The following is a 14,765-nucleotide window of genomic DNA, read 5'->3' as shown; positions in this document are numbered from 1 at the left end:
AAACTTAGCTGGGAACTCGAGTTGTGGCTGGGAAAGTCACAACTAGCAAGAACTCCATGAAAATCTAGGAAACCAAGGCAGAGCTAACGGAGGAGGTCGAACAGAAAATGGGCTTCACAGAAACCAGGGAACCCAAGGAGAGAACCCAACAAGGGATGGATGCAATCAAGGTGGAAAGGCGTGGTATCGGCGTGACTAGAGTGGCCGGAAGTTGTAGTTGCCTATCTTTTTCGATGAAGACTCGTATGGGTGGATTTTCAGGGTAGAACGCTATTTCACGTCCAACCAAATCGCGATGAGCACTGAGTGTCGATGACAACGCTGTGTATGGAGGGAGAGGCCTTTCACTGGTACCAATGGATGGAGACCCGATTGGCGATGACCACTTGGCAAGGTAGCCCTCTCTCAATGATTTAGTGGAACTCAGGAGGTGAGTCCCTTGGAGCTGTTGATCGCGACAAAGCAAAATGACATGATGCTGGAGTATCGTTGTCGATTTGAGGAGGTGGCAACGTTAACTGTCGGAGAAAGAGAAGAAGTGTTGACTATTGCGTTTTTGAATGGGCTCAAACTAGAAATTAAAGCTGAAATAAAACTGCAGTAACCCAATATAATTGGTCGGCCCAATTCTCTGACTCATGTGACCCAACTGGCCCAAAGGGTGGAAGAGAGAAACCAAATTGTGGATAAGGCCAAACTTGGACCAGGCCGGCTAAACAAGTGGGCTCATTCATCTATTGGGTCACAAACCTATAGCTACTCGACTTGACCTGAAGAAACCAATAGGACCCAAACCCCAAATGAATCAACCCAATCTTTAACCCTGAACCCACCCCTAAGACAAAGTCAAAGCGAGATTCATTCCAGTCCCAACTCATCCTCATTGATCAACTTTCGGCCAAACCCATTTCGGTGAGAGTTCCCTTACAAAAAGATGACCGAAGTTGAGATCCAAAGAAAAAGGGAGAAGGGTTTATGCTACTGGTGTGACACCATATACTCACTAGGCCATCGATGTAGGGACAAGCAAATCCAAGTGCTGTTAGTGTAAGACAATGATCCAAAGGTGAATGAGTTGTCCACGGAGGAAGACACGACTGAGGAAGAAGTACCAATGACCATTGAACTTTCAATCAGTTCGGTAGAAGGCATAAACGGACCCAAAACCTTGAAACTAATAGGTGAAATTGGAGGTAAGGGTGTTGTAATATTGATTGATAGTGGGCCTCTCATAACTTCATCAATAAGAAAATTGGTAGAAGAGTAAAAAATTCTAGTGGTCCAAACCAAACCTTTTGGAGCCAGAGTTGGGGATGGTTATAGAGTGAGTTTTCTGGGATAATGCCATGAGGTGTGTTTGAAGCTGTAGAACATCACTATGGTTCAGAACTTCTACCCTTTCAACATGATCAGGCTTGAAACCTTGGGTGAGATCACAATGAACTAGAAAAAGTCGGTGATGAAATTTAATCAGTCTAGAGAAATGGTAGCTTTGGTTGGGGATCCTACACTGAGTAAGACAAGGGTGTCGTTGAAGAAGATGATTAAGACACTACAGACAGAGGGACCAGGGTATTTGTTGGAATCTGGAAATCTGAAATTACATGAAGTGGGTGAAATAGTGGTGGACAGTAGTATTTCTGAATTGTTGAGGGAGCATAAAGCTCTGTTTGAACCCTTACCAGGGCTCCTGCCGGCAAAGGCGCATGATCATGCCATCATGCTAGAATAGGGAGCTCTAGTCCCTAATGTCAAGCCTTACTAGTACCCATACTATCAGAAAAAACGAGATAGAAAATATTGTTTGGAAGATGATGGCCTTAGGGATCATCAAACCAAGTGTCAGCCTTTTTTTCTGGCCTGGTACTCTTGGTAAAAAAGAAAGACGGAAGGTGGCACTTTTGTGTGGATTATTGGGCACTTAACAAGATAACGATACCCGACAAGTTCCCCATCCCAACTATAGACGAACTATTTGATGAATTAGGAGGAGCCACGATGTTTTTGACATTAGACCTTAAGTCGAGATATCATCAGATAAGGGTCAAGGAGGAGGACACCTATAAGACAGCCTTCTGGACACATGAAAGACATTACGAATTCCTTGTAACGCCCTTCGGGTTATCAAATGCTCCGTCAACCTTTCAAGCTCTCATGAACGACATATTCAAGCCTTACTTGCGTAAGTTTATCTTGGTTCTTTTTTTTTTTTATGATATTTTGATCTACAACACTAACCTGGAAGCACATTTGCCTCATTTGAGGCCCACCTTTCAGAAATTGTTAAGGCACTAATTAGTAGTCAATAAAAAAAAAAAAAAAAGCAACTTTGGGCAAACTCAATTGGAGTATTTAGGCCACCTCATTTTGACCCAAGACATTACGGTTGATCCTTCCAAGGTGGACTGTATACTGAATTGGCCAATTTTGAAAGATATCAAGGCACTTCGTAGGTTTCTTGGGCCAGCCGAATACTATTAGAGGTTTGTTAATAGGTATGGAAAGATTGCATTGCCTCTAACCAACCTTCTTCGCAAAGATGCTTTTGTTTGAACTGAACTAGCGCAAAAGACAATCGAGGAGTTGAAACGAGTCATGACCACAATGCCCGTCTCAGCGATGCCCAAATTTTTTGAAGACTTTTATCATCGAGAGTGACGCTTCTGGGCAAGGCATTGGGGTTGTCCTAATGCAAGAAGGCAAGCCCCTAGCATTTCTTAGTCAAGGTTTTTCTACACGATCTCGGCTAAGATTAGTCTACGAGAAAGAGTTGATGGCTGTTGTTTTAGCTGTCTAGAAATGGCGGCATTACTTGTTGGGTAGACACTTCATAATTAAAACTGATCAATGCACCCTCCATTATTTGAATGAGCAAAGGCTGCAAGAAGAAGAGCAACAAAAGTGGATCATTAAGTTGCTTGGGTTAGATTATGAGATTCAATACAAGCTGAGTTAGAAAATAAGGCAGTTGATGCCTTATCCAGGCGTGATGGGACAATAGAGTGTAATGCCATCTCAGTATGTTATTTTGCCAAAAAAAGAGGAGTAGGAAAAGGCCATTCATCAGGATGGCAAGCTGAAGAAGATTTGCCAAGATTTGATTGTCGATCCTACTAGTCACTCACATTTCAGGTTAGTTGGCCATTATTATCCTATGAAGATCGTCTGGTTCTGCCTAAATCTAGCCCCCAAGTTCAACAACTTCTGCAGGAATTTCATTATTCCCCATCAAGAGGTCATTCTGGATATTTTCAAACTTATAAAAGATTGACACAACTGGTGTTTTGGGAAGGAATGAGGCAGGACATCCAGGCCTTTGCGAAAGCTTGCCTAATCTGCCAACAGAACAAGATTGATGCCTTGAAGCCAACGGGACTTTTACAACCACTACCTATCCCCTCTCAAGTCTGGGAGGATGTATCCATGGACTTTATCGTAGGTCTTCCTAAAGCTCATCAGGTAGACACTGTTTTGGTAGTAGTTGATCGCCTTACAAAATACAATCATTTCCTTACTTTGCGGCATCCCTACACAGCCAAAGAGGTCGCCAACTTATTCCTTAAAGAAATCGTTAAGTTGCATGGGTTTCCTCGCACCATAATATCTGATCGGGATAGAGTTTTCATGAGTCTTTTTGGAGAAATGTTTAAACGGTCCGGAACACAGCTTCACATGAGCACTGCTTACTACCCCCAAACAAATGGGCAATTGAAAGTAGTAAACCGATGTGTAGAGACTTATTTGCGTTGTTTTGTGGGACACCAGCCACAACATTGGCTGAAATGGTTGGCTTGGGCAGAGTATTGGTTCAATACAACATATAATCGCTCTTCTGGCATGACTCCCTTTAGAGCCTTATACGATAGGGACCCTCCCATCCTTCTGAAATATAGTGAGAACAGTTCGGTTGTGGATGTTGTTGATCAACAATTGGTTGAGCGCAATCTCATCTTAGAAGAATTGAAAGCCAATTTGGCTAAGGCCTAGGAAGCATGAAGCTCTATGCCGATGGCAAGAGGTGGGAAGTTCATTATGCTGTGGGTGACTCAGCCTATTTTGAAGATCCAGCCCGACTGTCTTAAGTCCTTGGCTCGTAGAGTCAATGAGAAGCTCAACCCTCGCTTCTATGGGCCTAATACGATTGCTGAAAAAATCGGTCAGGTTGCCTATAGGCTCAATTTGCCTCCCACAGCCTGTATACATGATGATTTTCATGTGTCCCAACTTAAGAAAGCCACCTCCCACCCCTTGGCAGCACAGCCCTTTGCAGACATCCTTATGGGTGATATGGTGTTACAAGTTGAACCTGAGCAGGCCCTCCGAAAGCGATGCCTGTTAGATGGCAGCTATGAAGTGTTAATCAAGTGGAAATCACTTACAACCTGTGACAACACTTGGGAAGCGTATGACTTCATTTGCTGCCAATTCCCTTCCTTCCACCTTGAGGACAAAATGGCACTCCTTGGGGAGGGTAATGATGGACCCTCGATAACCAAATGGTATAATAGAAAAGGGCAGAAAGGGAAAGACAAGGATTAATAGGTGGCACATTAGTACAATAAGTGTGATGAGTTAATTAGAGTGGGAACCTAAAATAAAAGAGAGGAGGCTAGATAAGTGTGATATCAGGGAATTTAGTGGAGAATTGTATATGAGGAGTTGACGCTCAAAGATCAGTCTATTATCTGCTTCTTTTATGTTTCTTTTCCATTTGTAATTCAATTCTGTTATTCTCTTAATACAAATATCAACTTTATTTGATTGCATACTGTGTGTTTGATGTTTAGTTGATGCTTGCTGGCTGTTGTGGTGGACTGAGTGTGAGAATTAACTGAAGACTTAAAGTCAGGTTCCAACATATTCATCGTCTCAAACCACTGTTTTAAAACCTAGATTGGATCGGCTGGTCAGACCAGTCGGATCAGGACCTGGCAGCCTCTACAGTTCGGTTTAGGTTTTAAGGTGGGTTTTACTATATTTCAAATTTATAGGGACTCATTTGTGATTTTATAGGGATGTTTTTTAAATATGTGAAAACTTTAGGGATTAGTTGGTAATTTTTTGTGCATTTTTTAAATAAAAAAAAATTAGGGACTAACTTAAATTTTTTAGGGATATTTTTGTAATATACTAAGATTTAAGGGACTAATTTATAATTTTTTAAAAATAAATTTGTTGGTCATATCATTGACCCAACCGGTTGGACCGATTGACCCGTGACCTCAATTACCTTTATCAAATCTCACAACGGGTTGGGATTTAAAACAAGGCTCACAATAGAACAAGCTTTAACCGTTCTGTATCTACATGAGGATTTTCATTTTAGAAACTTTATGAGTTTTTTGTGTCATCTAACACAAAATATCATGAGAAACAAGGACTTCGAATACAAACTATGATATTCAAACTTCAAAGGCCACCTACATTCCTATTTCAACCACTTCTAATAATTGTAACTTGAATCTCCTTAACACAAGAAACAAATATCCAAGTCTGATTTTCTATATTGCACTCTCTCCCATGTTGCCTCTCAAGTCTCAAGTATGCATTTCCTAGTCATATCTCCTCTGTCACAGTACAGATCTCCAAGCTGTAATGGGTCACAATGCATATAATCCATCAAAATTAACATGCGTTGGTCAAAAAATGTCACAATCTCTTGCTATCAAACTCCTTCACCCTCTTTGATTTTTCACTCATCCGGATAAGTTTCCTGAGCCTTATTGCCAAACTTTACTCCAACAACTGGGACAGAGCCCCCACTGGCGCAGACCGACAAGAGAATCTTATTTACGCTAGAAAATGACCCAACACTACACGTGTTTCACTGGCAGACCAGAAACTCGATCTGGGCTGGCCATATTTGAAGCACTGTGTTCAGACTCCAGTGAAGCAGTCACAAAGGCAGCCGTGTGACATTGACATTGTTGTCTTTGTTGTTGAAGGTGATGAAGATGCTAAATAGCTAAGACATGAAACGCATGGAAATGACTTTATATATATCACGAGTGGCAATCATAAAGTGGCCGGCAACAACTCTACATTGACTGAGAAGATGTACCAGCTCAACTCAGTGCGACATGATGCACGTGAAATTGGACTGTTGCCAGGTGAAGTCTGGCCACTTTACTGACGTTTCATTCAAAATCTAATCGAGGATTAGTAATGTTAATTAAGAGTGATTAAGAAAAATCGTAGGACATGACACTTATAAGGTAAACTTTTTTTTTTTTTTACCGAGGGTATACAGGTCAGCTTACACACACCTCAACTAATCTTTCAGAACCTTCAAATGAAGAACCAGATAAATCTCCTTAGTGGTCATCTCTATCAATGTTTGAGGTGATTCGAACTCAGGAACCCATGTTGAAGACACTTTTGTTATTTTATCATCAGACCACCCAATGGTGGTTTGTCCATCGTCATATTCTGAATTTATTTAAGTAGATATTGTTTAATTTGGTACCAATCTTATATAGATTTACTTTTAAATTTTAGGTAAACTATCAAACGTATATAAGACTCAAAACTTTATAAACTGAAGCTCAACCAAATTCTATCGTTGTAGAATGTGTCGTAGAATGTCACAAAGAATGATGAAGTGTATGAATTAAAGGATAAAAGGTTTTTGGTTAATATTTAAAGGTTAATTATGGTTTAAATATTGCTGAAAAGCTAACAACTGAATTAGAATTTAAGTGGGGACAATCAATAATTTATATATGTTAATGCATTCCTGCTATCCCACACGTAATTGCAAGCTCATTGTATTATAACTAACAAATAATTGATATATAAATATATGGTTTGATGGTTAGAGGATGATTAGTGGAGCTTGACTAAGATTTCTGACTAGGAAAACTCAAATAATTAAAGGAGTTCAGTCCTAGCTTTCACACTGAGACTCTCCTCTCTAATTAGCATTACCATACTCTAATTTTTGTGGGCCGTAGGGAGGATAAGGAGGAATATTTTTGGTGGCAAACAACCTTTTATATAAACACACTAATAATAATAATAATCTTTCATAATTCCGCCAAAACTTATTCTTCAAATTGATGGAATAAGCAGAAGCATGGCATATATGCTAACTAACAAATTAATACTCAACTCAACCAACTCTCTATAAACAAGTTCATGAACACAGGAATCCATGGTAGACAGACAGGTATGCCCTACTATAGGTAAAGTAAATTAAAGTAGATGTCAAGTCTTTTTCAGAATGGATTGGCAAAGGAGACAAGCTATTGTAGCCCTGCTTTGTCTTCTTACTTGAGCCAGGGCCCAATCTTTTTCAGCCACCACACATTGCTCCTTCGCATATCTTCAACAGTTCAACTCTTCTTCTTCTTCTCTCTCTCTCTCTATATATATAATGCTTCCTTAATCAAACCCCGCCAACAAAAGTTCAAATTAACCAGAACATATATTACATTACATAACTTCTTTACTTGTACAATTATATTATATACCCCACAAAAATCTTGTTCTTGTAGTCCGTTTTCACGTAGGCATTAAGAAAATGGCTGCAAGTTCATTCTCGTGGAGTAGGAGGAGCATGAAGGTGTGCTCATGGCAAAGGTTTTCTACGCAAATTCGGGAGCAGCGGGCGAGGCTTTATATTATATGGAGATGTACTGTGATGCTTCTGTGTTGGAATGAATAGTAGAGAGTTGTAGTAGTGATCTTCGAAGATGGAGGCACCTCAAAGCAACAGAAGATATATGAAGGTTTTGAATGAATTCCCAGTAAACTAACTATATATATATATATAATCAGAAGTTTTGGCCGCGGCCGCCGCCTGGAAAGGGTAGTGTGTGTTAATGTAATATAATTATAAATAATACTACACTTATAAATTACTCGTACAAAAATATATATATAAAATGATGTGTCATATCATGATTGGATAATGAATTTGACTTTAGTTAAAAAGTTGACTTTACAAATTCACTCTCCCAATCATAATATGACACATCATTTTGTATACATATATTTGTATGAGAACTTTGTAAGTATAATATTATTCTATAATTATATAGTGTATTGTAAAGTAAGGCAGCAATGCAAGTTCATCGACGAAGGCTTGGTCAATTTGATTGTTAATGTTAAATACATGTATTTAATACTATGATACAATTAAGGCTGATATGATAACATCTCTACATTCAATTCTGCAGTTCTATCTCTTTTTAATTTCTTTGTTCCTTTTATTCATTTATTTACCATTTGAAGGTTAAAATTCATGTCCAAGACGTGTTGAAAAATATGAGAAAGAAGGCACCAAAGAAAAAAAAAAAAAAAAAAAAAAACTACCAATAGCTAGCTTGGTGGTTGGTTTGGGACTCTTGAGTGTATTATTCAAGAGGTCCTCAGTTTGAATCCTCACGACTACTAATAAGAGATAGCCACTAGAAGTTTATTTGACCGTTAACTTCAAGGTCTCAGAGAACCAGTTAAGGTGCGTGCAAGTTGAGTCAAACATCATTGAATACCAAAAAAACAAAAAAACAAAAAAAAATAAAACATTAGACCAAAGTTTTCAGATAAAAAAATTGCATTGTTATTTAGAACTCAAAAAGAAAAATGTGATTGAATTTAAGGTCATATCATATTATAAATTAGATTCTTCTTCTTCTTCTTCTCTTTTCCAATTCTCGAAACTAATTCACTCTTTATTCTATAGTATACTCTCTCTATAGCTACGTGTAATAATAACTCGAGTTAATTATCATTTGGATAAAGGGGTATTAACTATTAAGTACGTTGGAAGGTGACCAGATTTAGAACACACTATTTAATTTATTTTGCCATTTGAAAGTTGGGGTATTTATCCATAGCCTTAGTTGTATGGTTCACTACTCAATTATATTTATAAGTTCATTCAACAAATGTGTAATTTTTATCATGAAAAAGAGAATAAATTATGTGAGATATTTTTTTCTTAGAGCAAATAAAATATCATGTTCGAATACAATGATATATAGCCACATTTTAAGTATTTAATTCCAAAATAAATTAATATGTTATGATCTAGTATTATGTATAAATATAATTAGAGGTTTTAAAGAAATTAAAAAAGAAGTATTATGTATTATGTGCACATTAATTAATTCTCTCACTTCTGCAAATTGTCTAATCAATTAACCACTTAATTAAATTTTATGTTAATTAATTAACATAAAACTCCACTCGATTCCAAAATATCAATTAAACCTAAATATTATTCTCATAAAAAATCTCATGATAATCTTATAATTCACAGTTGACACTAAAAGATTGATATATTTTTTCATTTAATTTTTTTTGTTAAATATATAAAATAATTAAGCTATTGCAGCTGGCGTTGAGTTCATTTGTTCACCATATATAATGAAGATAAACATAAATGAATCCACTTAATTTCTTCATATTTAACATGAATTATATATATACCTCCATCTAACTTCATATATCTCATAATAATTGGAGTTCATTTAGACATGATCCCTTAAGATTTCCCACAATGATTAAATTTATCCACTCTCTATTGAAAATAATTTGCATATGAAGTCTTATCCTATATTTAATGATAACACTATCCACCTTTTTTTAATTTTCTCACTGCAAGAAAATAGATATGCGATACAGCGACATAAAATATCTCTCACTTTAAACAATATCGATCGTTGTTTGTCTTAACAATGACCAAATATTATATAGTAGAGTACAACTTTTCGCGAGGAAAAATGTAGCGTATAAACGTTTCATTTATGACTACATGCATGCGTTATCATAATATTAATCCTCTATAACAAAAATCTTTAACTTTATCCTTGTTATATATATATTTTACTAATAAATATATTATTACTACTCAAAAAAATTTAGATAATTGGATGAAACTAAGATTCAATTTATATGTACATATAAACTGTTATGTCCAAAAAACCAGGGTTGACGTAAGCTTAAATCAGCAAAGATCAATCAGAATTCAGGAAGATTTTCTGCCGTCTGGATGCAGCCACGTCCCGCAAAGACAAAAGGGGTAAGGTCATCGTTAGAGAGGCAAGTGAACGTCAGACTTATGAGTGGCTAGGAATTGCCCACCTGCTGAAGCCCCACACGATTTAAGGATATTTCTCGTGTAGATAATCAATGAGAAGCGGGTTAGAAATTGTACCACAACTACCCGTACGCTGAGTCATGATTACCAACTTGAATCTTCCAACTATAAATAGAGGGCTCTCTTCTATTTTACGGGATTGGCTCATCCGCCGCTCAAAACATATACTCTCTCTTTCTCTCTCTCTACACTTATTTTCTCTATTATAATCCAACTCGCCGAGTGTGACCTGATTGTAATTACCCATTAATATAATTATAGTGGACGTAAGATTCGCCTTAGAGCATCCGAACTACTTTAAAAAGTGCTACCCGTTCAATATCTCTTTTTATACTTCTATATCACGTATGATTTCTAAGTCCACTTAACACCCCACACACGTGAATAGTTGGTGTCAAAATCAAGTATCAACATAAACAAATAAATGTTAGACACAATACATACAAAATACAAGAAATTACAATTCTCTGATACTAATTTTCTGACACATTTATCATAAATATAATGTTTTGTGACTTTGGCTAGTTCCTTAAAACGTGTAATGTATGTAACACTGTACTTATATAAATCTCCATTATTATACCTCAAAAAAAAAAAAAAAAAAAAAAAATCCCTCCGACAGCTTGGATTTTTCTTGAATTTGATCCATATCTCCAACATTCTTATTCTCACTTAGACAAATTTGATCCATTTTGTTGGAAATACAAGAACCCTTTTGTTCCTCTCTCCAAGGCGTCCAATGGGGTCACACTCCATTTAATCCATAAAAAAATTTCTGCATATTTTTGTCAACGTCTTTGAATTTTTGCCATTGGAGATAAGGTTTTGGGAAGCTTTCAATCCGCTTCTTTCTTGCCAAACTTTACCACTACAGAGTGATCTCTTCTCCACGTGGCATGAGCCCACTTGAAGAATCTTATCAACCATGCATGCGTGTCACTCGCTAAGACCACTGATTCAATCAGGACGAGTGACCCCCATCGAGATTTCAATGTCAATATGTCGTTTATTAGGTTCACATGAGAGGCCATGCAACGTTGTTATTGAAGGCGAGGGATCAAGGCTTGTTGTCTCCGTAAAGATAAGTAGGGCACAAGAAGTAAATTACATTTAATTTTCATGGCCAGAAAAAATGTATTAAGTGGCCAGCATGTCGGCCGATTGATTGGGAGGATGTATTGGCTTAATTTAGCTCGACATTTGCACGTGATGATTTTAACCCACTGATGATAGGATTTGGTGATTGATGTTTGATGGATACTGACTTTGCTTCAATCTTCATAATTTCTTCAGGGGTATTTTTCAGTTTGTGTTTATGATTCATGCATGGTCAAAATAAGGAATTTTTTAAGATTTAAGAATGTTTATAATTAACTATGACACCTAAGCGGTTCAATAGGGACTATTTGGTGTATTACTCAAGAGATTCTAAGTTCGAATTTCACCTTGGTTGCTAATAGGGTTGACCCTAAAACTTTTACCTGGAAGATAGTTTTAGAATCCTGGAGGATTAGTTGAGGTGCACGTAAACTGACCCGGACACTTCCAGTCATTTAAAAAAAAAAAAAAAAAAAAAGATTAATGGTGTAAAATTATACTTTCAAACTTTTATTAACTTAATTATGTCACTCAGATATCTTCCATGAATGTAGAAGGTATGTGTTCAGTTGAAGTTTGGTGGCATAAGTATTGATAATCTAATCGTTGAAGATTATTATAATGAAGTGTTATTTGAATTTGGGAAAGGTTGAATTAAAAGCTTGTAATAAGAGAATAAATAAGCAGTAGGCATCCATTTGAGACATGAATAACCATCTAAAGGGAAAGTTGATGACAAGTCTTAATCAGAATGGTTTAGAAAGGGGACAAGATAATAGGTCACCTTTGTCCTCTAACATAAACAATGGCCAACAGTTGTTACACACCACATATTTCTTATTTACATATCTTCAACTCTCTCTATATATAATCCCATAAACTTCCCAAGAAATTCGTCAAACCACAAAGCAACTTTTCAATTTATCTTCCTACACAATTCATCAATTCTTCTAACTCCATTTGATCAGTAGTTGTTAAAAATGGCAGCTGAGAGGAGCATGAAGTTTCGGTCATGGCAGAGGTGTTCAAAGCAACTGAGAGAGCAGCGAGGAAGGCTTTATATTATATGGAGGTGTACTGTAATGCTCTTATGTTGGCATGGCTAGAGCCTGGAAGTGGAAGATTTAAAGCAAGAGTCAGAGAGTTCCATTAAAAGACAGGCAAGTTAGATGAAGGCGGCATGATTACTGTCCACTAAAGTCTATTTTGTAAAATAATTGTGTTATAGAAACGAATTAAGCTAGTTTTATATCATGAACCCGCTCTTTCTGAGGTTCTTTAAATCATCTTCACTCTCTCTCAATCTAATCTAAATGACTTCTAATTCTTGACTGGTGGAGTACATAAACATCAATCTGGCACAGAGTGCCAAACTTAACGAATCTAATCATCCGTTTTTTCACAGGAATTTGCCAAAATATACGGCGTCTCAGTCTATATTTTCTATATCTTTATGCAGAATACAACTTAATTATAATAAACATGACTTCTAGTCAGTTGATAACTTGTGCGGCCAACAAACCTATTACCCCTGTGTCTTTTAATCAATTGAAGATCTCACCAATTTAATCAATCAATTGAAGGTTTCAATCATTTACTGAAAAATATGCTATGCTGTACAGAATAGAGATTAGCTATCGATGCAGAAAAAGTTTGAATCTCCACCCTTTATTTAGTTACAGAATAGTAATAGTAAGCTCTTTGGGAGTGCTAACATTTAAGTCCTATATTGAAGAAATATTTATGCAAAACATAGACCTCTAGATGTTCCCTCATTCCGGTGTATCCAAAATTCACAAGGTTTTGCCGTATAATTCTGATTCTTTGTCAAAGAAATCCCACCCATCATCCAAAAGCTCTTTACGGTCAGCTCCAGTTGGTTCATCTTGAAGACTACTTTTTGATGATTGGACATCTACTGAGGGGTCCTCTAGGGTTGTTTCAGACATTAGAGCTTGCTCAGCAGCCAGAGATGCAATGCTTTTGGATGAACTGCCGGATGAGGCTAAGATGCAAGTAGTCTGGCTTGAGGACACAGACTTGCTTAATGGAACACGCTCATCAAACTTCTCCTTCAACAATCTCACATCCTGACAAATCACAGATATTTCTCCTCTGCCAAAGGATTAATAACAAAGTTTCATTATTTCGCAAAATCTTTCCATGAAAAGGTTGGTGATCTCAGGAGCAAAGCTACAGATTTCATATCATGTTGCAATGATAACAACAAATCATCATTTTCAGGGAAGAAATGGTGACAGGATAGAATAATTAGCTTCACTGAATAAGATACTAGTATTGAAGCCCAGTAAAGAACGTTAAAGACTGAAAAAATAGCTAAAAATATCAAATGCAATATTGGCATGAATCCTGGCTAGTTGCTCTACCTACAAATCCTGAACTTAAAAATTTTATCTCTGGAAAATTCAGTTTACAAGAGAAGGAAGATGGTAACACAAAACCATCTTCACAAATACCACTTCAGCATATAATTTATATTCATCACAACCTAGATCCTCATATGCACCACAATAGAAGCACAATAATCAAATAAGAGTGACTGCATCCATGACCTGTTCCACTGTTGTCAACATGCCCGATTGTTCAATTAAAGCCAACCACCCACCATCCTAAGAATGTTTAGCATCAAGAGTATGGATTGAAGCACTCAAGAAGCAAACAAATCATTCAAAATATCAGTAAAGTTGACTAATTAATTTCTACCCCTTTGCATGTTTTATTAAAGGTGCCTATAATGATTTTGCAACATGGAGGATGGACAATAGTCACCAGCTATCGTATATGTAAACAAAATATTAAATTTTATGTAGAATAATCAGAATAAAAACTTACTGTAATGAATCAACAACACGACCACGGTCCATGAGAAACTCCCGTAACTGCAACAAAATAAAAGTCACAAATTATTGTAATTGAAAAATGCCTGAAAATTTTCATGTAATTCAGACTACATACCTTTGAATTCTCCTCTGCATCCTGCTGTAGAACCTTTGACTCTTGGACCACATCCTCCATAATGGCTTCCACTTCAGCAAGTGAACTTCGGGCTGATTCTTCCTTTTGCAGCTTTTCCTCCTCAGCTGCTTTCCTCACTTCCTCTGCTACAGCTAGTCGACCCTCAAGGGTTTCACGCATCTGCAGAGAATGCATATGGAAATAAACTATCATATCACCATTACCTCTATTATATGATGATACAAAATACCAGAAGGACTTGCTAAATAAGAATTATGAGATCACTGAACATTGGCTTATTCAAAATTCTAAAATCATTAAATTTCTTGGGCTGTGTGTGCCATATGAAACAAGAAGAGCCTACTAACAAAGAACAAAGTAACTCTTATGCTTATGGCAGGTTCCTAGTTGGCTATTCATCAGTCAAACTAAATGTATACGACAGTTAAAGACATAAGATCTAAATACGGAACAAACGATAGTACCTCATCAAGAATTGCAAGAGATTTATCTCTTTCATCTGACAAGCTGAGTAGACGAGTTTGAAGCTCCCTTACTTCAGTAGCTAAAATTGCCTTCTCTCCAT

General features: G+C 36.9%; 1 protein-coding gene across 1 annotated transcript; it reads right to left on the bottom strand.

Moving 5' to 3' along the window:
• Window positions 1-12,767: 12,767 nt before the first annotated feature.
• Window positions 12,768-14,760, bottom strand: LOC116108480 (the record flags this gene model as incomplete). The annotated part of the gene is made up of 4 exons (XM_031394729.1): window positions 12,768-13,318; window positions 14,057-14,103; window positions 14,180-14,359; window positions 14,665-14,760. Coding segments are annotated over 4 exons (645 nt in total), but the record flags the coding sequence as incomplete, so codon positions are not given.
• Between the last annotated feature and the right edge of the window lie 5 nt (window positions 14,761-14,765).

Source organism: Pistacia vera, unplaced genomic scaffold (assembly GCF_008641045.1).
Source record: "Pistacia vera cultivar Batoury unplaced genomic scaffold, PisVer_v2 Contig1178, whole genome shotgun sequence".
In the NCBI taxonomy this organism is placed as follows: domain Eukaryota; kingdom Viridiplantae; phylum Streptophyta; class Magnoliopsida; order Sapindales; family Anacardiaceae; genus Pistacia; species Pistacia vera.
This window is presented reverse-complemented; position numbering and strand designations above follow the sequence as displayed.